The sequence below is a fragment of the Cyprinodon variegatus genome, unplaced genomic scaffold (assembly GCF_000732505.1).
Source record: "Cyprinodon variegatus isolate N-32 unplaced genomic scaffold, C_variegatus-1.0 Scaffold71, whole genome shotgun sequence".
Taxonomy (NCBI): Eukaryota; Metazoa; Chordata; class Actinopteri; order Cyprinodontiformes; family Cyprinodontidae; genus Cyprinodon; species Cyprinodon variegatus.
The window spans coordinates 214699-238093 of NW_015150524.1; the positions used below are offsets into that span (position 1 = coordinate 214699).

Consider the following 23395-nt stretch of genomic DNA (forward strand, 5'->3'; position numbering starts at 1 on the left):
AGAAATTGATAACAAAACTGCTATTTTCAATGACTACTTATTTTTGTCCAGCTTTAACATCGGTATTGATATCGGTTATCGGCTACATGAGTTTTAAAATATCGGCATATCAGATATCGGCCAAAATCCCAATATCGTGCATCCCTAATATATATATATATATATATATATATATATATAGATTTTTTTTTTTAAGATACATATTAGAGGGCTGTTTTTTGTACTTTATGGTATTATTTTGTGTTAAATAGGCCAGAAGGAGGTTTCTTGTAGGGCAGAGCTCCTGTATCTAGCCATTGGCATATTGCTCAATTGCTGTTATTTCATTTGACAAGTTTAAATGGTGTGCATTATTTGTAATGTCTGTTTAAATAAAAGAAGTTTGGATATTCTCTGTGCTCTCCTGCCACACCAATGGGGTGTTGCTCTGTTGTTGGTAATCCCGTTTATTAGGTCATCAATGTCAGCAGTCCGCTAGCTGTAAAACTAAAACAAAGTCATTATTTGGCAGGAGCTACACCAACGGAATAGTCAGGTAATGTATTTATTGACCAGCATTGAGTAATATCAAGATTTTGAAAATAATTTTGGCTTCAAAATTATGTTACACTGTGCCAGTGGGTCCATAAAAATGCTAGAACAATTGTAACTGTATGAAGCATTTTACGTCAGGCAAATGCAGCTCTATCCCTCCCCTGCATGTCAGTGTGCACTGTGTGACAGCTGGCTAAAACACAATTCCTAATGCTTAAAACACAATCAGATTTGGCTACTACTTTAAGCAGGAAGCTCCAATTAGGCAACATTTTTATACAACTACATCAATGAAGATACAAGCAGTATATCTGTAAAGGTGGATCTTCAAGTTTGCTTCACAAACAGAAGAACAGGTATAAAATGCATTATCTGAATACTTACTTCAATGCTACCTTTGAATTTTGCAGTGTTTTATTCTAGATTAATGCTAAAACCAATTTATAAAATCTAGATAATATTCTAGTACTACTCCCACAAAGAGTAGTTGTGTTTTTCTCTTTTCAAATACAAAGGTATTACATTATGCCCTGTATGTATCTTAAATGTATGTATCAAATATTTTGTGAGTACCAATAAATCTTTTTCATTTAAGGTTACTGTACCAAAGCATATCTTCTATGCTTACTCAGAATAAGACTTTAAAAATCCTTCATACACCCTTACACAGTTCGAAAATATTAAATTAGAGGAATTGAAATGGTTATTTATAATAAATGAGAACAAAATGTAATTCGCAGCTTTGTGTTTGTTTACATTTGTTATTGTAGATTTATGGGCTGCCCATACCAAAATGCCATCTGATCAAATGAAGGCTATAGTGTAGGTAAAGTCCACTGAAGGCAAATTGGCTGCTAATGGCCCAGTTGATTGATGGACAGAGTAAACTGAATGAAAGTGAAAGTCAGGAACATTGCTGTTAAAAGACACATAATGATGAGTAAGGTAGGAGAAGAGAAGAGAGGAGGTGGATGAGTCAGGTTTGGAAGGAAAAGCGAGCATCCATTAGTTTTCACTAAAGCAGCTAAATGACAGAAGAAGGGATGCGATTAAGGGATGGCTTTTAGGATTAGTGCATCATGTCTGTGATTTCCTGCAAAGTCAACATCACCTGAATCCTCTCAACTGCTTACACAAGTGCCTCTACGATCAAACCACACAGTACACATACAAGCATATATGTTTACAAAGGAGTAAGTGAGACCATGAAAATGTGTGCTAATAAATTTCAACTGTATGTGTCAAAAGTTTTAAGTACGGGGTCTTACCAGGATAAAGAGGCCTTGGTTGGCCATCTTGTGGTGGTCAGGGATGGTTGAGAACACTGACAACACCAAGCAGCTGAAGACTAGAAGAAAACTGAAACACACATTTTTTTTTTTTGTTAATGAAGCAGCTGCATCATTTTGAATTGACTTTCAAATATTACAGAAAACCAGATACAAGCACAATAAAATATATAAAATTGTGCAGGCCTTACTGACAGTGTGACTGGCAATCATAAAACAAACCAGAACGTAAAGAGAAGGGGAAAAAATACTAATGTATAGCTTGAAACATAGAATAGTTATATTTAATGTGTAGAAAAGGCACAGAACAATGAGCTTACATTGATTTGCTAACTAAGAAATCAGAATCAGATTTATTGCTAAGTAGGTTTGCACTTATAAGTAATTTGACTTGGGGTTGATGGTGCAGATAAATTCAATTATATATATATATATATATATATATATATATATATATATATATATATATATATATATATATATATTTAAATATATATAAAAGATGAAGATGTCTTGAGAGCTGTACTGAAATAATTTTTTTTTTGTATGCACTCTGTGTACAAAATGATAAATAAAGTCTGTCTAATTTTAAGTCTAATGTAACATAGGAGGTCTGGAGATGCTTTGTTGGTGTAGCTTCTAGGTCCTGAATGAGGGAGGGAGACAAGCAGTGTCACGGGGGTCCCTGGGTCTTGTTGATAAGGCTGGTAGCGGATGGGAAGAAACTGTTCTTGTGGCGTGAGGTTTTGTTTATGATGGACTGCAGCCTCCTGCCAGAAGGAAGTATCTGAAATAGTGTGTGGTTGGGGTGCGAGGGATCAGCCACAATCTTCCCTGCACGCCTCAGAGTCCTGGAGGTGTACAGATCCTGGAGAGATGGAAGATTGCAGCAAATCAACTTCTCTGCAGACGGGATGACGCGCTGCAGTCTTCGCTTGTCCTTGGAGGTGGCAGCAGCGTACCAGATGACGATGGAGGAGGTGAGGATGGACTTAATGATGGAGGAGTAGAAGTGCACCATCATTGTCCTTGTCAGGTTGAATTCTTTCAGCTCCCGCAGGAAGTGCATCCACTGCTGGGCTTTATTTGTGAGGGAGTTGATGTTCATCTCCCACTTTAGGTCATGTGAGATGATAGTTCCCATGAAGCGGAACGACTTCACAGTGTCAATTGTGGAGTCACAGAGGGTGATGGGGATATGTGGGGCTGAATTCTTCTTGAAGTCCACAACCACCTAAACTGTTTTTAGGGTTTTGAGCTCCAGGTTGTTCTCGTTTATAATCACAGAAAAATCTGTTTGTATGTTGAACTCCTTTTGGATGAAAGTCCCAATTTTGCAGTGGTGTCTGTTTACCACTGATTCTGATGAATAAATAATACCTCCTCACTGAGCATCATATTTTTTCAGAAACTGAACTTAATTAGTTCATATACTGAAGTGGGTAAACTAGTATAATTTACTTGAACATTTTTCTGTAAAATAATTTTTAGTAGTCATTTGACTGCACTATTTTCTTTATCTCCAAGTACATTTATTTTAAAGTATTGCTTCTATTCTACTCTACTCACCTCTGTTAATGATAATGACAGTGCTTGTTTGGCAGGCTACATGGATGCAAATAAATTAAGTAGATTGTCTGAATTTAGGCGCCAAACCAAACTGCTTTTAAGATTATTTTAGCTAGTGCTCTGTAAAAGTATGAGATGGTGTCATTGCATCTTAAAGCGTTAAAAATAGGTATTTATGTACAAACTGTCATTTTTAAGAAGGTGAAAATCCGCTTGGACAAAATCACTATCCCACTTCAGCTTGAGTGCTACAATGAAATAAAACACCATAAATTGTGAATAATGGGGCCTTGTGTATAGGCTGCTATCATGCTGGTATAAACAGTTCATTTTTCCCCAAAGTTTTTTCAGACAGAAGTTATAGCTTGGCAATTATTTCATTCAGCAAAACATTACTGCTGAGAAGAAAAGTTAAGAATGAATCACTATAAACTTGTGGGAGAAAAATGTATTCTGTTAAAAATATTTCAATTTAATTTAGATAAACTGAAATTTGAAAGTGAAACCCGGTTACAAAAACAGAAAAACACTTTTTCAGTGACTACATTTTAGGGGAAGTGCCTACCAAATTTGTTAAATATTAAGAAAATATGAAGAGGCTCATTATATATTAGACTACAACAGTAATTGTTTTCCATTTTCATTATACCTTCTCTCTACCGCATAGTTCCTTGCCTTTCTATTATCTGTATTTTTTTAGATTATTTTTCATCATTCATATTGGCTGCACTGTTTGTGGCTTAATTAAGACATTAAAATAAGGTAAATTGATATATCCAAAAGAACTTAGTGGAAAAAGGTAGGCAACAACCTAATTTTCAAAAGAAGAAATTTTTCTGTTTATATTAGCCAACGTGTTGAGTTGAATATTGTTTTTTCTTCCAAACAAGTAGTAATATTTGGTCAAAAATATAACAGACAGTATAGGTGATAAAGTATAACGAAATTGAAAGTTTTATGTATTATTTGCCAGTATTCCAATACATTTAAATCCATTTAAGCTTTTCTCTTAAGATCATAATAGAGGCACCAAAAGGGAGAACACTTTTATTTTGTCTATATGTATTTTATATGGTGCTGCTTTGTATTTTATGCCTCATATTGTACAGCCCTTTGTGACGCTCGTATGAGAAAGGTGCGATATAAATAAACATTACTCACTGTTGTTTTATTTATTTTAGTCAAACAAAGTAACCTCATTAGAACGCTTATCCAAATTCAATGAGCTGTACAGGACCTGGATGTATACGAAATGCTATATACAGCACCCTTCAGTATTGCAAATTGGAAAACATTTGAATTTGATACTAAATCAGCTGTTCCAGAGACTTGGAGACCTAAAATGCCCCCTTTGGTGAGGTTCTTCGCCATCTTTCTCAATGTGAAAAGTGGCTACACAAACTCTGGTCTTCATTTAATTCATTGAGTTTATTTATATAGCCCCAATTCACAACCCAACAATTCAACCAGATTGTACAGTAAGATTGTTTGAAATTTCTAAGGAAAACCAGTTGATTGCATCGACTCATTGGCTCGAAGGCAACCCTCACACCAAGCATGCTTGTAGTGAAAGTGGAAAGGAAAAACTCCTTTTTAACAGGAAGAAACCTCCAGCAGAACCAGGCTCAGTGTGAGCAGCCATCTGCCGAGGCCGACTGGGGTTCAAGAAGACAGAAGCAGACATACAGAAACCAGCAGAGATACCATCCAGGAAACTCACAGCCAGGCAAACGAGCTCAGAACCAGCTCCTATGTCAGACGAAAAGGAGAGCACATCCAGCCAGTCACAGTCAGAGAAACAGGACTACACTGAAAAACAGGCCAACCTCTATAATCTATAAATAAAGGTGTTGATGGCAGCAGCACAGCTGATATTTCTCTCCAGGAGTGGAGTTTGTCACAGCCTAACTTGTTTCAAACTGTTTAGTTATTGTTTCCCAACTGTAGATTTGAGCAAGTTTTGGAAATGCTAAAACAGTTTTATGTTTTCTTTTCAATAGGTATGTACCTTCTTGCACGTTTATTTCTTTTCTTTCCCTGTAACAAAGAGTGGTTCTGAGCGGAATTAGCCTCTGTGTAACATCAGGTTTATAACACAAGGAGAGACGTATTAGGGAGTTATTGGTACAGTAATTGTGGCAAGGTAATTGGCAAGTGGTACTTTTTCCCCCCTATCAAAATATAATGTACTCAGATCAAAGATCGACTTCTTTTTCACTTTATCAGTCTGAGATTTAGAGTTGGATCGATACATCAGCCATTTTGGGCCAATATTAGCATTTTTTCTTTCATAGTATTTGTATCAGCTCACAGATTCATGTTTGATTCACTAGTGCATTGAGCAGCCATGCCTTGAGACAGAGAAAAGTGTCTGCATTGTCGCTCACTCCATTTGCTATACATTGGTAATATTTAGTTTTATTTGTCAATAAATGTTTCCTTTTTGTTTAAGTTTAGAATTGGGAAATATTAATGTTTTTATCATTGCATAATTTTTATGAAATGGAGGAAGAAAAAGCTACGTCAGCTTCACAAATGGGCCCCAAAAAAACAAAAAGCACATATCGGCCTTAGTAAACCTGCATCTGTAGATCTCCGGGGAGATTATTTTAACCGCAGTGTCAACAATTTTGGTGCCAATTATGTTGAAAAGAACCATTTCTGAAAAGTTGAACTTTTGTAAATGTACCATTCAGGCTCCACATATTCCAAAGATAAAAAATGTCATCCTCACATGTAATTGAGGACTTGGTGTGCAGCTTCTCCGGCTATTGTTTTGCCGCCTGCATAGCCACAGTTTGTAGCTGGTGAGTCGCCACAAATAGAAAGACAAAGTGGACCTCAGACAGCTAGGAAGACACCGGACACCAAGCGGGAAAAAGCAGACACCCTGAGTTACCACTGTATAATTTCTCAGTCTGGCGAAGCGTACACAGTGGCCAATTTATGCTTCATAAAAGCACTGGTTAGTTTAAAACAAACAAACAAAAAACTACCCTGATGACTCTGTGTAGAAAATACATTTTGGTCATTCATCAGCTGAGTAATGTGCTGACTAAACTGTCTGACTTTTTCCCCCTCAATTAACTCAAAGCGCAGCGTATGCACGTCCACAACGAGTAGATTAGGTGGCCTCTCTGATGGTTTCTTTTATTGACTCATTCTTTATGACAGGAAACAAGGCACAAAACAGTCGAATCAGCTGCATGGCTTTTATAAAATACAGACAAAACGTCCACAGAGTTATAAGTTTGGAGTGATTAACCAAATCACAGGGGCATTTTTGACATTAAAGGGTTCCAAGAAATATATATGTACAAAAGACTTAAAATCTTGGTATATTTGGTACAATGCAAAGTTTTTCTTTAGTATCTTTCCTCTGTTTCCATTAAACTCTGAGAACTCTTTAAATAAGTGTGTGGGGGCGACGACTTCCAGTTATACAGAAATTATTAAAACAGTAAGACAGGGCAGAAGAAATGCAGAGTTTTATAGAAAAGGCAGAGTCGTCTTTAGGGAACAAACAGAGATAATAATGACCTAAAAAGGTGATTCCTTCTTTGCCTGTGGTGGCTGAAGGACAGCCGACAGAGATAATTTTGGCTACTTCGTCGATTGAGATAGTAAGATTCAAAGATTCTGCTTCAGAAATACCAAGACCATTTTTGGACAAGAAGTAGCTTCACAATATTCTCATCACAATGCAAAAATATTAGCTCTGAAGTCCTATTCATCCAAAGGACAGAGATTTATCCAGAGTCTTACATACAATATGTCAAGCTATGGGAATTGAGGAAACGTCAAAATAAAGGAGCAGATTTAAGAAAGTATACTATTTGATTTTTTTTTTATCCTTTTAACTTATGTTGATAGGTCGTTTTTTTGTGTTGGTTTTTTTTTTTACTTTAACATTTCCTGCAACAATTTAACTGAGCAAATTTGTCTGTAAATGTGTTGATTTTATGGGGACACAAGACACTCAGATGGGGTCAAGCAGCGTTAAACTAATAATATTGCACTCCTGATCATGTGACACACAGTGGTGAGTCTCGTAACACACTGGTGATGAGCTGGTGGCACACTAGCTATCCTCCAGTTACACATTTCACAAAGTTTGATTAGATGCAACAAATAACGAACCTCAAATAGCCGTCAATCATTATCCACATTTTAATAACCTGTTTAAACTAAATCCTCCCTCATCCTAAAAAAAACTGACTATTTAAGAGACTTCACAGTTAATTGTTTTTTTTTTTAGTTTTACATTAAAACAAAACCCCATATATAAATATATCAGATAACAATTCTGAGTTATACATTTGATGTCTAAAAAAAGTCTCATTCTGATTAGATTTTTTGTACTTCTTTGCAGGAATGTGCCTTTTTTTTAAACCTAAGATGAGGACAAACTTTCTTTAAGTAAGCAAATAGTGTATAGAAATAAATAAATAACCACTAAGATATTAAATCCACGTGTGACGCATACAAAGAGGGAGTCATATTTCTGCTGAGGGAACATTTCCTATCCACCACCCAGGACCACCACTCATCATCAATCCCTCCCCTTCAAGGAAACGTCAATTAGGACCAAAGGATCAGTTCCACCAGATCAGCAGGAATGGTTTTAGATGCACACTAAAGACAAATCTACTTGGCCTTGACTATCATAACACGACAACATCTCTGCATTTAAAGTTAGGTGTAAAATTAATTAGACTCATGGATAGCAAAATAAAAAAACAAATCCTTGAATATTTGTGAACAAATATCCTAATATGATCAACAAATTCAGAATATGATAAGGATTTTATAGTGCTTCTGTTCGAGACCGTTTTCCACAATTGTTGCTTATTTCTACTAGATTATTACTTTTAATGTGGAGGATATGACTTTGTGTAAAACAAAATGTCAATTTTTTATTTTTTTTTATTACGGTACTATTGGTACAGTAGGCTGACAGGAAAGGGGTATGTGAGAGGGGGAGAGACATGCGGGAAAGGTTCACAGGTCAGATTTCGAACCCGGGTCATCTGCGTCGAGGACTAAGGCCTGTTTACATGGGTCGTGTGCGGTAACCAGTGCCCTACCTGGACACCCTTAAACACCAATTTTAAATTGTGATTTAGATGTTAACAGCAGTACCAGCTATAGTGACCTTTGGGGGGGATCAAGAGTTGATTATTCCTGTATCATGTGAGAAAGTGTATCCGGTTATAGAAGAGTTTGCTTTATTTATTAAAGATAACAAAATATTAAAGGCAAAAAAGAAAAAAAAGTAACATTTTCATAGTTTTGTTTTTAATTGATTATATTTTAGCTTTTTTAAACATTTTATTTCACTTCAATTTAAACAATATGATTGCATCTTAAATTATTCTGACATTAAATAGTGTTATATATTAATATTTAGAAAAATACTTAAGGCACAAACATGGGCATATAATATCAGTTGTTTTTTCAATTTATTGAATAATTTATTACAGAGACCTTTAAAAGGTTTTATTCATGGCTGGAGGGGTTTGCAGAAATTGCTGTTCAATACATCTTTGATAGTTTACTTAGAATAAAAAAAAGAATCCCACATAAAGAACACTCAGGACTATTCATCTGGAAGTCTGACAATAAATCTGCATCCTTTAAAGAACAGTTTGGAGCCTTTACCTTTAATGGGGAAAAAAAAGGCTGTTGTGATGAGTTTACCCAAAGAGAAAACAACTTGAAGTCAACCTGACAGAGATCTGGTGTTGGAATGAATGGGTATAGGTCAGTTAGTCAACAACACTGCTGGGGGGTAAAATATGGGCTTTGATTTTGCAAATTACAGAAAAAGCATGTGAAGTCAAAGATGAAATGTGAATATCCCTGCATTTATTCACCATTATAATTATCTTTTAGAAAGCAAACAAAAACAATAACCACTCCAAAAATATATAATTGTTGTATTCTGCATTTACTTTCTTATTTCTAAAAATTGTTTACTTCTCCAGACATATGACTCAGTAGCAAAGATGGGAAAATCCCGTCCTCGACAGTCAGTGTCCTGCAACTTTAAGATGCATCCTTGGTTCAGCACAGCTGTTAATGATGTACTTATTTGACTAAGCCGTGTTAGGGTACAGACATATCTAAAGGTAAAACGGGACACTTACCCATCCCTCCTGCCCATCCCTGCTCTACAGGAAACATCCGTTTAAGAGGATCTTCACGTGTTTGTGTCTTATTTGCTTCAACCAAAATATAAAGAATAGAACAGGGAAACCAGATGTAAAGTAGCCTTGGGGCTAATTCTGGCGTATTTAAATATTAATGAATATGCACTGCCCCTTTGAAATAAAGTTATATTTTTATGTATTAGCCATGTTATGTGCACAAAAATGATTGCTTTAATTAATTTAATAACAGTGAGTCACTCAGCTGATTTTCAGGCGCTTTACATACCCTTCCATTAAAGACAGACTTCTGCACCTGTTGACAGGTATGTTGGTTCACTGTTAATGGGTAAGGTAGGACAATTTGCGTTTAGATTTTTATTTTATCTTTTTTGATTCATTATTTACTATTAGTAATGAAGCTTAAGCATAAATTCAATCTGGAAGACTTATTAGCTTCACCTGAACTACCTGCGATGTCCCTTGTTCAGCTCCAGCCAATCAGCTCGGGGGCCGCACCTCCTATGAAGCCAATCATCTTGCAAGAGTCCCCTAATTTAGCTCCTGGTCCAGCTTCTCTCTCCTGTACGCAAGTGAACTTTTACCCATCTCCACCCATTCTCCTCCCTCATTCTCAGTCCCATACTACTCTGGCTTATTTCACCAGCAGTGTCAGGCCCTGGGGTAAGTCTATTATAATAATTTTCTAGGTAACTAATCCAAACGTAATATGATTCACAGCATCAAAGTCTTCTGATGGGGTCCGAGCGGCAAATAACTAATTTCATTTATGTCTTCATATGCTTCTGTCTCTTTGAACCCCAGGTGGAATCAATAGATAGTCGCAAACACTGAGCCTGGTTCTGCTGGTTTCTTCCTTTCCAAAGGGAGTTTTCCTCTCCACTGTTGCTACATGCATGCTCAGTGCGAGGGATTGCAGAGAGTCAATGAGTCCTCACAATCTGCTGGTTTTCCTTAGATATTTTGAAGAATATGATTGTGTTACCTGTATAAATAAATTTTATATTTTCGAATTGCAGCTTTTCTCTGCATGAGTCTCTCCAGGTTGGATTAACAGTTCTTTAAGTTTTGTGTTTTTACTAGTGTAAATTTATAATTTTCTTAAATGTGAGGGTATGGAAACTTTCATGCACAACTGTATACAGTATGTGTTAATTAAAGAGTCATTAGCTGATTTTCTGCAAGTTCTAGCCAACAATAATTGTTCTCATATAGAATCCAAAAAGATATAAAGCCAGTCAAACCATTAGAGGTGGATTCATGTAAAAGGCCAACATTTCTCTGTACTGAAACCAACACAGTTGCCGTTACACCCTAGAAGCCTCTGCTTAAAGGGTCTGCAGTTTTAATTCAGGGCTGTAAAACTCCTGAGGGATGTCGGATGCTTGCAGGAGCAGACAACAAATAAATGTTCATCAGCCTGCATACAAGCAGACTGCTTCTAATGGACACAAGGCAAGTTGCTCTTACTGCTGTTTTCCTGTAACCATATACAAGCGAAAACTGAGATCTCAAGTTACTTTGACTGGCCTCTGAGAATACCGACAAGCTAAAGGTCTAATAAACGTATATGACAGTGCATGCTGCTACATAACAATGTGGTGAGTTTGTGTATGTTAGCACTCAGTGTTGCATGCCAGCAAGTACAGCAGAGATAATCAGAACTGGTGGATTGTGAGAAAATGCAGTCTTAATTCAATCACCTTGGTAAAAACGGCTATCAGTTATACACAGAAAAGCGAGTGGAGGGAGAGTAGAGGTCACTGAGGAAGACTGAGAAGGAGGATACAGGGAAAAGGAAAAACTGGAGGAACAAAAAGATCAACATGTCAAATAAAAAGACATCTGAATAAAAACAATAACCTACAATCACGAAATAAAGGAAATCACAAAGTTCTGTCACATGTTTAGGAGACATTTATCACGAAAACTATACTAAAAGGATCTACACTAAAGTGTGAATGCTCCAAAAATGGCATATGGAGAAGAAATAATTTGTAAAACCATGTGCCATCATGCTTATCCCAAGCGGGGTCACAATGGGTGTTGGTACCTATCTCCAGCTGTCAATGGGCGAGTGGCGGTGTACACCTTGGAAAAGGTCACCAGTCCATCGCAGGGCAACACAGAGACAAGCAACCATTCACACACACACTCACACCTAAGGAGAATTTAGAGAAGCCAATTATCTCAACATTCATGTTTTTTTGGACTGTGGGAGGAAGAATGAGTATCTGTAGAGAACCCGCGCATGCTCAGGGAGAACATGCAAAGTCCATGCAGAAAGACCCCGGGCTGGGAATCGAAACCCAAAATCTTCTTGCTGCAAGGCAGCAGTGCTACCCACTGCGCCACTCAGCAGCCCTCACTAGGAAACAGACTTTCCTATTAATTACAGTAAAACCTCAAACTTTATAAGGTCCTGCTTCAGATTCTGCTCTCCACAGGCCCCTCATTAAGTAGTCAATAAGAAGGACCTCTTGAATGTCTATGAATATTTAAATATACCAGCTTACCAATGTTATTTCATTTTAACAACAGAAAGTACAAAACTGAAAAATAGGAAGAAGTGGTTCAAAGGGGGCAGAAAGTAAAGAGGGGGCAAAAGTAAACATATGTCTGTTAGCCACAGTGGGGGCATCATATATAAAAGGAATCATTTTGAGTAGCAGCCATCACAATGTGAGGGGCTCACATCCCAATCGGATGTACGGACTGGTCGTTTTAACAGTGCCATTAAAGACAGCAGGCAGTACAGCACAAGTGTTGGCTGCCATATCTGAGACCTATGGATAAATTAAAAAAATATTTTGATTATGCTTATTTCCTGTGGGAGAATTTTTGCTGTAATATCTATCACTGCAAAAAAAATAAAAACTACTGTGGTAACTATATTTGATCAGAGAATGGACATTTTTTTGCTACATCATTTTATTATACTTAGATGTCTCCTAATCTCTCTATAAATATGCAGATTATCCTTTATCTGAAATATATTGACAGGGTATGTAGAAAAAATGTGTGCATGATTTATATTTACTTATGATTTATTATTACTTTGCTACACATATAACGCAAATACATTTTATTTTAATAAATCACAAACTTTGCATTGAATGCATATGCAACCTTTATAAATGAGACCTCAGGTTTGAAACCTCAGTAGATCATCTCTGCAGATTCCCAGAGCTTAGTTGACTTATAGAGCAGATTTGTTGCATTGTATTTTGTTAAGGGCTATCAGAATAAAAATAAATGATTAACGTGAATTTCATTTGTAAGAAACAAAATAATGTATCATCAACTTTACAATAGTGTTACTTTGTGTTGGACTTTAGCACATCCCAACAAAAATAGTTTCAAGTTTTAAAATAAAAAATGTTATATTTATTTATGGGTTCTGAGTCTCAGAAATGTCATTACCAATTTCAAATCCAGCAAATACAATTACATTATTCTCACTAACATTATAGCTGGGTTAGGAAACGAGCAATAAGTAGTAGAACAGCAGCATATCCTTTGTACCAAAAACAGGGAGGACAAGTAAAAAAGGAATAAGTGAACGGGAGGAGAGCAACTCGCGTCAGCAGGTGAAGAGAAGGGGAAAAAGCAGAGAAAGGTGGAAACAGCAGAAAGATAATAATAGCATTACAGTCACTTTAAATAGTAACTGCAGAAGAAATGTGCTCAGGTAGGCTGCAGAGTACAAGCGCAGCAAAGTTCAGAATGGGCAAGGCTGCAGGAGTCTAAGTAAGCCCCCTCCATTCCTCTTTATGGGACAGCAAACTTTTCATGACAAAACCAAAATACAAAAAAGGAAATCAAGCAAATTCATAGGCCTTAGTGATGGTGCATGCTCCACTGTTACCTGAATGTGTTGCACAGATAAAAGCCAGACCTGTTTTCTTTCTGTTGAAGGCCATGACCTTCAGAATATCATTTGATGGAATCAATTATTCACATCTTTGGAGTTCATGAGAGAAACAGTGCTAGTCCTAGTCTGGCTGTTTATATGAAGAGTTGCACTCTTCAGCAAAGATCATTGTTTTTACATACATTCATTATCCATGTATTGAAGAATTAAGCAATTGCTGAGCTGGAGGATAAAACCCAATCCCAAACAGACACCAACTGCTGCTGCTGCCACTTCCCAATCAACACGGATCATTAGATTGACACCTTTCATCTGTTTCAGATCATCTCACCTGCTTGCAGTAGAACCATCTTAATGTTCCCTATAGAGCCACACAAATAGAACGTACAGTTTCTCCGAAGCACTGTTGCATCTTATTAGAAGCCTTTGTTTTCTGATTCTTATGCAGAAATGTACCAAACCACAAACCTCAGTGTAGATTGTTAGGATGTTATATGATAGACAAGCATAAATGTATAGATTTTTGCCAAGATAAAGGAAAGTGCCAAGTCTATCCGTCTTTTTTCTCTACCAGCTCTTCAATTAGCATCAAGAGAGCGTGTAAAATCATTGGGTACAATATGGGGTACCCCCCAGACTGGTCACTGGCTCAACACAGGATGACACAGAGACACACAATACAAATAACCATGCAAACACACCCTCACACCTAAGGGCAATTTAGAGTCACCAATCATCTTAACATTCATGTTTTTGGATGGTTGCAAGAAGCCCCGAATACCAGGGGGGAATTCAGGCATGCACTTGGAGAACATGCACACTCCATGCTACAAAGCAACAGCACAACAGGCTGATGCACTGTACAGCTCGGAAAGTGCTACGTTTTTGTCTGTTTAAGTTATTTACAAACAAAAACTTGAAGAAAAAAAACTGGTGTGTGTATACAGCTAGCCCCTTTTACCTGTTTTAGCCTTGAATAAAATCCAGTGCAAGCAGTTTCTTTCAGTACACACCTAAATAATGCCAAGGACGTTATGTTTTTGGTCGTGTTTGTTTGTTAGCAGGACTACTTCAAAAATTATGAATGGATTTTAATGACATTTTTACCAGAGCTGCCCCTTATGCGAAGGAAAACCCCATTGCATTTTTGAAAAGATTCTTCAGCATCATTTGGTGCAACAAGCACTACAGTTCTAAACCAGAGGGTGGCAGCAGTGACAGTGGCAGCTTCAGCATTCTACTAAAAAAGTCCTAAAGTATTATACTAAAGACAAAAAAAATAATTAAACATAAGAAAGGTGAGCATGCCTCGCCCAAAGTCTCCGTCTGCTCATCAAAGAAAAAAAGCAGAGTGAACGATGAGGGGGAGAGCAGAACAGCCACCAGAGGCTGCAAATCCACGTTGTGCCTTACAGATGAACTTATTAAAAGGATGTTAAGCAATTTTTTTTTTTTTTTAAACCAGAGGTGTGCCTCATGCCAAGGAACAATTCAAAAAAATTTGGTAATGATCCAGACCGTGTGTGAGATTTAGCTTGGCAGAGTTCTGTGCATCAAGGTGCTTTTCTAGTCAAACATAGTCTCCCTTTCTGTTAAATAAACATTCAAAATTCTGCTGTATTGTGAACGTCTCAATAGGTTTGTTAAGAGGGCATTGATGAACACATTTTAAAGCACTGCAGTTAAAAAAAATTACAATCCATTTTAACATCCCTTAATGTAATAATAAATAAATATAATTTGTATACACAGAGTGTGTAAGAGCAGCGTAGCAGTTAAATGAACATTTCCATTTATAAACATTACATTTGACCATGGAGCATGGAGCATGGAGCATGGAGTACTGTATGGAGTATGGCACAAACACACACCACCCAAGACTTCACCTTCCATCTACACCTGTAGGCCAGGTACCCTAAACCCACTATCTTTACTGTAAACTTTACTGTGAAGATTATTTTATTCATCAGGTTAAAAATAATTTGGAAATATGTAAGAAAAACCTTTTAAAACTTGCACAAGACCGGGAGGAGGGTTGGCCTATCATTTAAAATCCAAAATACATGTACTGATGCTTGTGACTGTAACAACTTGTGAACCAGTTCACCCGAGGCAAATACTTTTGCAAGGCAGTCTTTATAGACACAATTAAGTTGAAGATATCGTAAATATGGGTGCAGTGCTAAAGTTAAATGCTTTTGGTTTTTCCACAGTTTTACACTTTATCCAATAAAAAGCAGCATTCTAGCATGTCTCCTGAAGCATGAGGCTTAATTAAGTAGAAATAATCCCAAATTCCAAGTGACATTTTCAGCAATCTGCTGAATGTTTTTTTTTGTTTTTGACCCCTAATCCTAAACATTATCTCTGTCTCACAGAAAGCCTTCACGCTTTTTTACTTTTACTCCCCTAGTTAAACATGACGATTGCCCTGATTTAATCCAAAATCTTAAGTGTCAACACAAATGTTCCTGTTTTTATTTAAAAGGAGGGATTCCTTGAGATGTACAAAGGAGAAAAAAGTCGTACCTGAGTTTAAATGATGATGCAAGAAGAGTAGCTTTGTTTGAAACTTCAGCTATCGGTTCAATTATTGTTATAACTTCTTTGTCAGGGCCATTCCCAGGCTACAAGTAAGGAAGAAAGGACAAACCTAGACATCCACAAACCTTGTAATGCATTCCAAGAGAACATTGCTTTTTCGAGTGAGAATTGTGACCTTGGCTGCAGTTCTCACCTGTCAAAACATGGCAGGCAAATATCCTTTCCTAAAGGAATGCAAACAGTGTCCTCACAAGTGTATCCATAAGCAGACGTGTTTAAAACTGTCTTTCACCTGCTTTGACAATAGAGAAGTATGGGTATATATCAGAGTCAAACATCATTGTAATTTAATGCATTTAGGTTTGCACATATTAAGAATTGATTTGAACAATCTCTGCTGCTTTTCCCATAGCAAGGGTACGGATGCTGGTCATGGCTAATGGGGAAATGTATGGAGGATAATGCAGTAAGATTTTTGATTTAGTTTTGCATTTTATTATAATTTGTTACAAAAATAATACAGACAGCTTCATATTACTAATACACTTCCGTAAAAGTTTAAAACAATCTACTGGACTTGGTTTCAAAGGTTTGAAGACGTTTCGGTTCCCCTCCAGGAAGCTTTCAAAAGCTAAATGAACATTTCCATTCCGTAAAGTGCAGCAGTGATCAAATGTAAACCGTGTGGGAGAAAAAACGTGGTGTAAAAAAATGCATCAACATGGACGTTCAGAGCATTAATATATATGGTTCAAATATGCAGTATTTTGGTTTGGTGTTATTAGTGTGATTCAGAGTCTGTGACTTGATTTAGAGTTGTGTTTTTTGTTTGTTTTTTTCAACTGTTCAGCAGTCTGATGGCAGTGGGGAAGAAACTGTTGCAGAATCTGCTGGACCTGCATCGAATGCTGCAAAACCTCTTCCTAGAGGGCAGCAGGGAGAACAGTCCATGGTGGGGGTGTGAGGGGTCATAATGTTATGGGCTCAGGACACGGAGCGCTGGGATGAAATGTCTTTTATGGAGGGAAGAGGAGCCCCGATGATCCTATCTGTTGTTCTCACCACTCATCCAATTTTCTTCCAGTCTGAGGCGCTGCAGCCTCCACACCACACAGTGAGACTGCTGGTCAGAACCCTCTCTATGGTGCTTCCGTAGAAGGTGGTAATGATGGGTGGGGGCAGGTGGGCTCTACTCATCCTCCGCAAATGCTGTGTTATTTTAATGCCCAAATGCAATTGAATCCAAACTCCTCCAAAATGTTTCACTTTTAATCACAGATTAAAGAATATTTTGTCAAAACAATCCATGATTCCGTCTTAACATTTAGAAGGGTGTAATAGAAAGAAGCAAACTTCAGATGTCACTCAAATGGGTTTTGAGGTTCTAGCAAAAAAATGGGAAACGTTCATGTGACCTCCCAGAGGTTTATTGGAAATTAGCCCCACCACATGACCCAAAACACATGTACACCCTACACTACCATCATCCCCCCACCTTCTCAACTAAAGCCATGACTGAATTTAAAGCCAATCATCATTACTCTGTGACACATCTAATCTTGTTTCAATGGCAGCAGGGATCGCAGGTGATGTATTGCGCAGGGTCAGGGGCAGCCCTTATGGATCGAGTAGCAAAACAAAAAAAGGCGGCGATAGTAACATGTGAACTTACTAATGGGATGAGGTGAAAGGGGTGTGAGAAAGTAAGCAAAAACTAGCACCAACCTTGGTGGTCAGCAGTTATAAAGAAGAAACGGACAGGGTTCCCAAAGAGCACAATGAATGCAAAGGAAACGGCTTTGACAAGGTTTCATATCTTGTCATTAAAATTGGCCAGTCTAAAAAAGGATCTTAAATGTGGGATCTAAACTTAAAAGAAAAATAGCAGATTATGTCGAACATCCTGTTCTCAAAGTCTGTAAATCATGTATGATGCTTTTGATTGTCCGTGTCTTGTTTAGTGGGGTTTGGGTGAATTGAAATGAAGGTTTTGTTATTCCCTGCATTGTCCTCCATCAGATCAGAGAACTTTTGTCAAGTTGTCATTCCACGTCCATTCCAGACAAAATTATATAGGGTCTATCTGATTACTGCCAATGTTAGCTCCTCTTTATTAACCTTTTGCACGGGTCAATAGTAAGAAAATTATTCCAGGTAAAAAAACAACTCCAAAATGCTTTGCTGAATATAGTCAGCATTCAGCGTCATTACACAACGGAAATACACATCGATGATGCTTGTCAAACTGACTTAAAGCCAACTGCAAGCACTGAAAGCACAAAGCTCTGAAACACAAACAAAGCTCGGAAACACAAACCTCTGATACACAGTGAAGCTTGGTGTCACCTTAGGCATTTAATGAGGCACTATTCCTGATCAGCAAATCAAAAGGCAGGATTTCTTTTTCAAATTCAAGTCATTTCATGGCAGCAATAGACCGGCCCAGGCTTTCAACAGACAGATGAGGAACAAAAACAGACATAATGAGCTGGCCCTGATAGAGGTTGAGTCCAACACCTTGTATAGTTAAGGAAGCGTGTGAGAGAATAGTACCTACATAATGAAGAGTAGGCTAAAAACGGAGCATGTTTTTAATCATGCATATAATCAGGCTGCGTATCAATATTTTAAGCCCATGCCAGCACATTGCCTATGATATAGTTATTGCCACAGGCGTTAGTGATTAATTAAGAAACAAAATCTTTTCCCAAGCTAAATATAAGCAAACAATGGAGTTACGACAAAAACAAACCAAAATAATAAAAAAAACAGAAGGGATGTTTGGTACATTTGTACAGACAAACAACCGGTAACTTCTGTTAACAACTGTTGTGTTGAGCTGCTCAAGCCGTCTGCTTTTCCTCATCTTTTAAATTTTTTAAGACTTCAGTTTAGTTTTGGAAACATAATTTTGCTTCATCCTCTAAATACTTTGTGTAAAGTGTGTCTGAAATACATGTTCCCTTCTGACAAAGTTTAGCTTTTTATTGTACTTTTTTTTTGCCGTGTCTGCTATGACTTCCTTTGCAAAATCCTGGCAACATTGTCAAAGTGAGCACCTGCAGGGGAGGGCTGTTACGCTTAAGGATTAATCGAGATTGCTGATTGGTCGGTTGCCTTTAGGATTGATTTGAAAGACACATTAATTTGGACCACAGCCTTTGAAAAATAATGATAAAAAATTTTGCATAAATAAACAAAAACAGCTCAAGCTCTCCATTACACAAACCAAAACATACGAGATATGTCATCTGTCTGAGCATCACAGAATGCTCATGAAGAAAAAAGGCATTTGTGTTAAATTCATTGAGTACACTGTACCCATACCTCCAGTTATACAAAGAACTATAGGAAACTATACAGCCCCTATCCACCAGATAGGAACAGGAGGTCCCTATGCTATATTATTGATAGGAAGCATCCTGCTTCCTTTTCCTAACCCCTTCATACTGCCAATATGGACAGCCCTTAACATGGGGACCGCTGACATTACACCACTGCTTTGGCAAGTCTCTTACCGAAGAGTTCAAATGGGCTAAAAGAGATAAAGGTTTAATCCTCTATACAGAGTCTAAGAATACCCCCTAGTTGTCAAATAATTATTGCTAAAATCTATTAATAACTAGTAAGGTTACCTAAGAGAACATCTCTCTGACAAACTGCCAACTGCCCAAGGTGAAGTGAATCATTATAAGCACAGATTAACCATCTGCTTAAATATATTATACCGTTGGTAGGGTTGCCAACTGTCCCGTGAAAAACAGAATTGTTCCGTATTTAGAAATAAAATTACCTGTCCCGTATTTTGTGGAAAAAGAATGCACTTTGTCCCGTATTACTGCGAGAGTAAAAAAAAAAAAAAAGTCAGTAAAAAGCTAATGGAAAATGAAGAACAAGGGCACGTTAGATACAAAATTTACTGTAAACTTGTTCCCAGGCCTTGTCCTGCGTTGTGACCAATGAGCTGAAATTATAAATGTAACAATCCAGAATACCCTCATCCCATTGGTCGAGCCAAGTGTTGCTCAAGGAGAAGATAGCGGGAGACAACAGAGCAGTATGGGGGACGAACTGAGTAATTTAAATACTGACACTGCTTTTGCAAGCAGTGCCATTTTGCATAGCGATGTTCCTCAACAACGTTTCGTCTTTTCTGAAAGGCTGAGCAGGTCCATGGATGGTCTGTATGAAGAATATGTAACTGCAAATAGTCTTCTGGAGAACCTCACTCAGGAAATTGAATCCTGGCAGTCCAAAGAAACAGCAGAGTGGTGGATGGAGGTTCTTTAGGCAGCTGACCTTCCCAACCTCCAAGCTGCGGTCCCCTTTGTCCTAAGCATCCCATCTTCCACTGGTTTTGTGAAGAGGATTTTCTCCTTAATGATGAACAAATGGACTGATGTGCGGAACAAATCCAGTGAATTAATTAAAGCTGAGCTAATTGTCAGCCTCAGTTATGAACTGTCTTGCTCAGAGTTTTACTCTGCAGCACTCAAAGACAAACAATTCCTCTCTGCTGCAAGAGCTCAGAGGAAATACAAGTGGAAAAAGTAGGCTATCGCGACATTATGTGGCACTGAGCTAATGATGTTTTTTTCTTTTTTACAACTGTAGCCTTAAGTCATTGCATTTAAGGCACACATATTTTTACAAGTTTGCACAAGTTTGTTGCACCAAAAATGTGCACTATTTATTTATTGTTTTATATTTATTTTTACAGTTTAAAGTTAAGCAGGACAGGCTTATGTTTAAGATACTTATTTCATTCAGCAAAGTGTGCTATTTTGTATTAAAGTTAATTATTGGATAATGATTTGTTTCCTATGTGTTCATGTCACTCACAAATATACATCTAATTCAATGCAGATTTGAGTTAAATAGTTAAAATCATTTCACACACAAAGGGGGGCTAAAAAACAATCACCTTTTTTCAGGGAGTTGGCAACCCTAACTATTGGTCTTTTGCTGTGATCTTTTAGTATCGCCTGCATCGGTTCATTAGCAGTGTGAAAATTCTCAGTTTGACTCTCATGACAAAATATCATTAGGATGTAAAGAAATGGCAAGTGTCCTGTACTTATCCTGCCATTTAAGGATGAGGATTCCGATCTGCTTCACAATACATTCAGTCATACACTCATTCACACACTGATGGAGGTACAGCAGGCTACAATTTAGCCACAGTTGGGTAGACGGACAGAGTGGAGGTTGCCATACACTGACCACCAACAGCAGGTAAGGGAGGCAAAGCGTCTAACCAAACGGCACAACTACTAGATTGATTTAGTGGGGGCTTGAGTCAACAACTTACTGTTTACAGGATAAACCCCTACGTCCAAAAATGTAAACAAAGCCTGGCTTGGTTGATGAATCAATTATGCATTCAAAATAGTAAATTGCAGAAAATAGAAAGCTCCTTAGACATGCACAACTTTCAAGTGGGGGTGAGTATTGGCATGTGTGTTGCGATACGTGTCAAGATACTTGGGTCACAATACGATATCATCATGATATTGAAAAATCACTATATATATAACAATATTTTTCCCCGCTATCAAAATTAAAGGTATAGACCATAAAGCAACTGTTGCATATGGTCATCAGAAGATATTGATTATTTCATTATTTTTGTTGTTTGGGGTTTGAGTAAGTCCACATCTTCCACTGTGAGAGCAGATTGATGCAGATTTTTTCTGATTTGCCTGGGAAATGTAAAGTGCAGCAATCAAAAGCCAAAGAGTAGATGCCATCAAACAAGTGAATTTCTATGTGACTATTGTGACTATACTATAAAATACAAAGAAAGTTTTCAGTTCTCTTGCTTTTTTCACCAACATATAAAGCAGATATTGTTTTCCTTTATCTTGTCTATCTTGTATGCATTTAGGAATTTTTAATTCTGTGACTTTTTCCAGTCCTTTGAGATCTTTAACATTCATTTTACATTGTTGAAATAATGAAATTTTCCTTAACAAGATCCTCTTAACATTTTCCTCTTTTTTCTGTGATTATTCAACAATTTTCCTATGATTTATTTCTCCTCAATAAAATTGTAATACTAGAGGCTCACTTTTAACCCATCCAACCTGTAAAGTTTATCTTATCTATATATCAACAAGTATGTGTTTGTTAAACAGGTTTATGTTTTTATTTACTTCACTATTTAGGTGGTGGATCAAACTCCTCTCTGTTTCTGCCTTCTTCGCCACCTAAGACACTCTTACACTGCAAAAAACAATATAGAAATAGTAAAAAATTAAGTCTATTTACCCAAAATTTGAGTAGGTAAATAAGATGATTTGCAAATGGAATTATATTTACTTTTAAAATCAGACAAATAGTATGCACTTGAAATAAGACAATGTATTTTTTTTTTTTAAATGTAAATTGTTTTGTTCCATTTGCAAAGTGTCTCAACTCCTCAATTCAAGAGAAAATTCCCTTATTTTAAGAAAAATGAATTATTTAGATTTACATTTACTGAAAATACATTTACTAAAAGTTCTCTTTGTCCCAAACAAATGTATGACTTTAAAAGCTTTCTTAAGGCCTATGGTGTTTTTTTAATAACCATTATCTTATTAAGGATAATTTCTTCGAAAAATACTAAATCCTGGGAAATTCTAACATTTTTACAAAAATGACACAACTTTTGGCCTTAGGAGACATCATGAATAAGAGCACACATGGTTGTAGAACAGAGGACCCCCAATCCGGTCCTTAGAAGCCAGTATCCTCCAGCTTTTTATGATTCCCTTCTTCAGCTGATTCAAATGTCCAGCTTTCCTCATCAGCATGTTATTCAGCTCTGCAGAGATCTATTGACCCAGTCATTTCATTTATGTGTGGCAGCAGGGATGTATCTAGAGATGGAAGAACAGAAAATCTGAACGACTGGAGAGTCCTGCTTTGGATGGAAAATGGATGAAAAAAATATAGATCAGAATGGCTGCTCAGATTAATTGATATGTCCAAACAAACGTTTTTCTACTGGAATATGAAGTGTGTCAACACAGAAATGATGCGACTAGGTTAGAATAAAATGCTATTTGTTTTGTTCTTTTTGACAGCAAAAGTAAAACATTTATAGGAATGAAAACTAATGGTAACAACATATGATGCAAAGGAAACTCCCAGCCAGGAGGAACTCCCCCCCGACACAAATATACACACTTCAGCTGTGTGTCCTCACATACGGTAATTTATTTAGAGAACCTCACATGTCGTGTTTGGACTGAAGTGGAGAGTAAAAATCCTCCATTATGCACCGGCCCCAAACAGAAACAGGGACACCTTCAACAACATCGCTAAGGAAACAAGTCCAGCTCACATAATCTCTGCTGTAATTAAGATTCAGCACCACAAACCTAAGTCTCACCACTTGGAGGAGTTATATCATGTTCCCCCTAACTCCC

At 37.2% G+C, this 23395-nt stretch overlaps 1 protein-coding gene across 10 annotated transcripts in view; it reads right to left on the reverse strand.

The window, feature by feature from the left end:
• kcnq4 (potassium channel, voltage gated KQT-like subfamily Q, member 4) overlaps positions 1-23395 on the reverse strand; it is a 79646-nt gene that overhangs the window by 23670 nt on the left and 32581 nt on the right. For all 10 annotated transcript variants that reach the window (XM_015372406.1, XM_015372404.1, XM_015372405.1 and 7 more), the window contains exon 2: positions 1803-1893. In XM_015372406.1, the coding sequence (XP_015227892.1) occupies positions 1803-1893 (91 nt within the window). The remainder of the gene's footprint in view (positions 1-1802; positions 1894-23395) is intronic.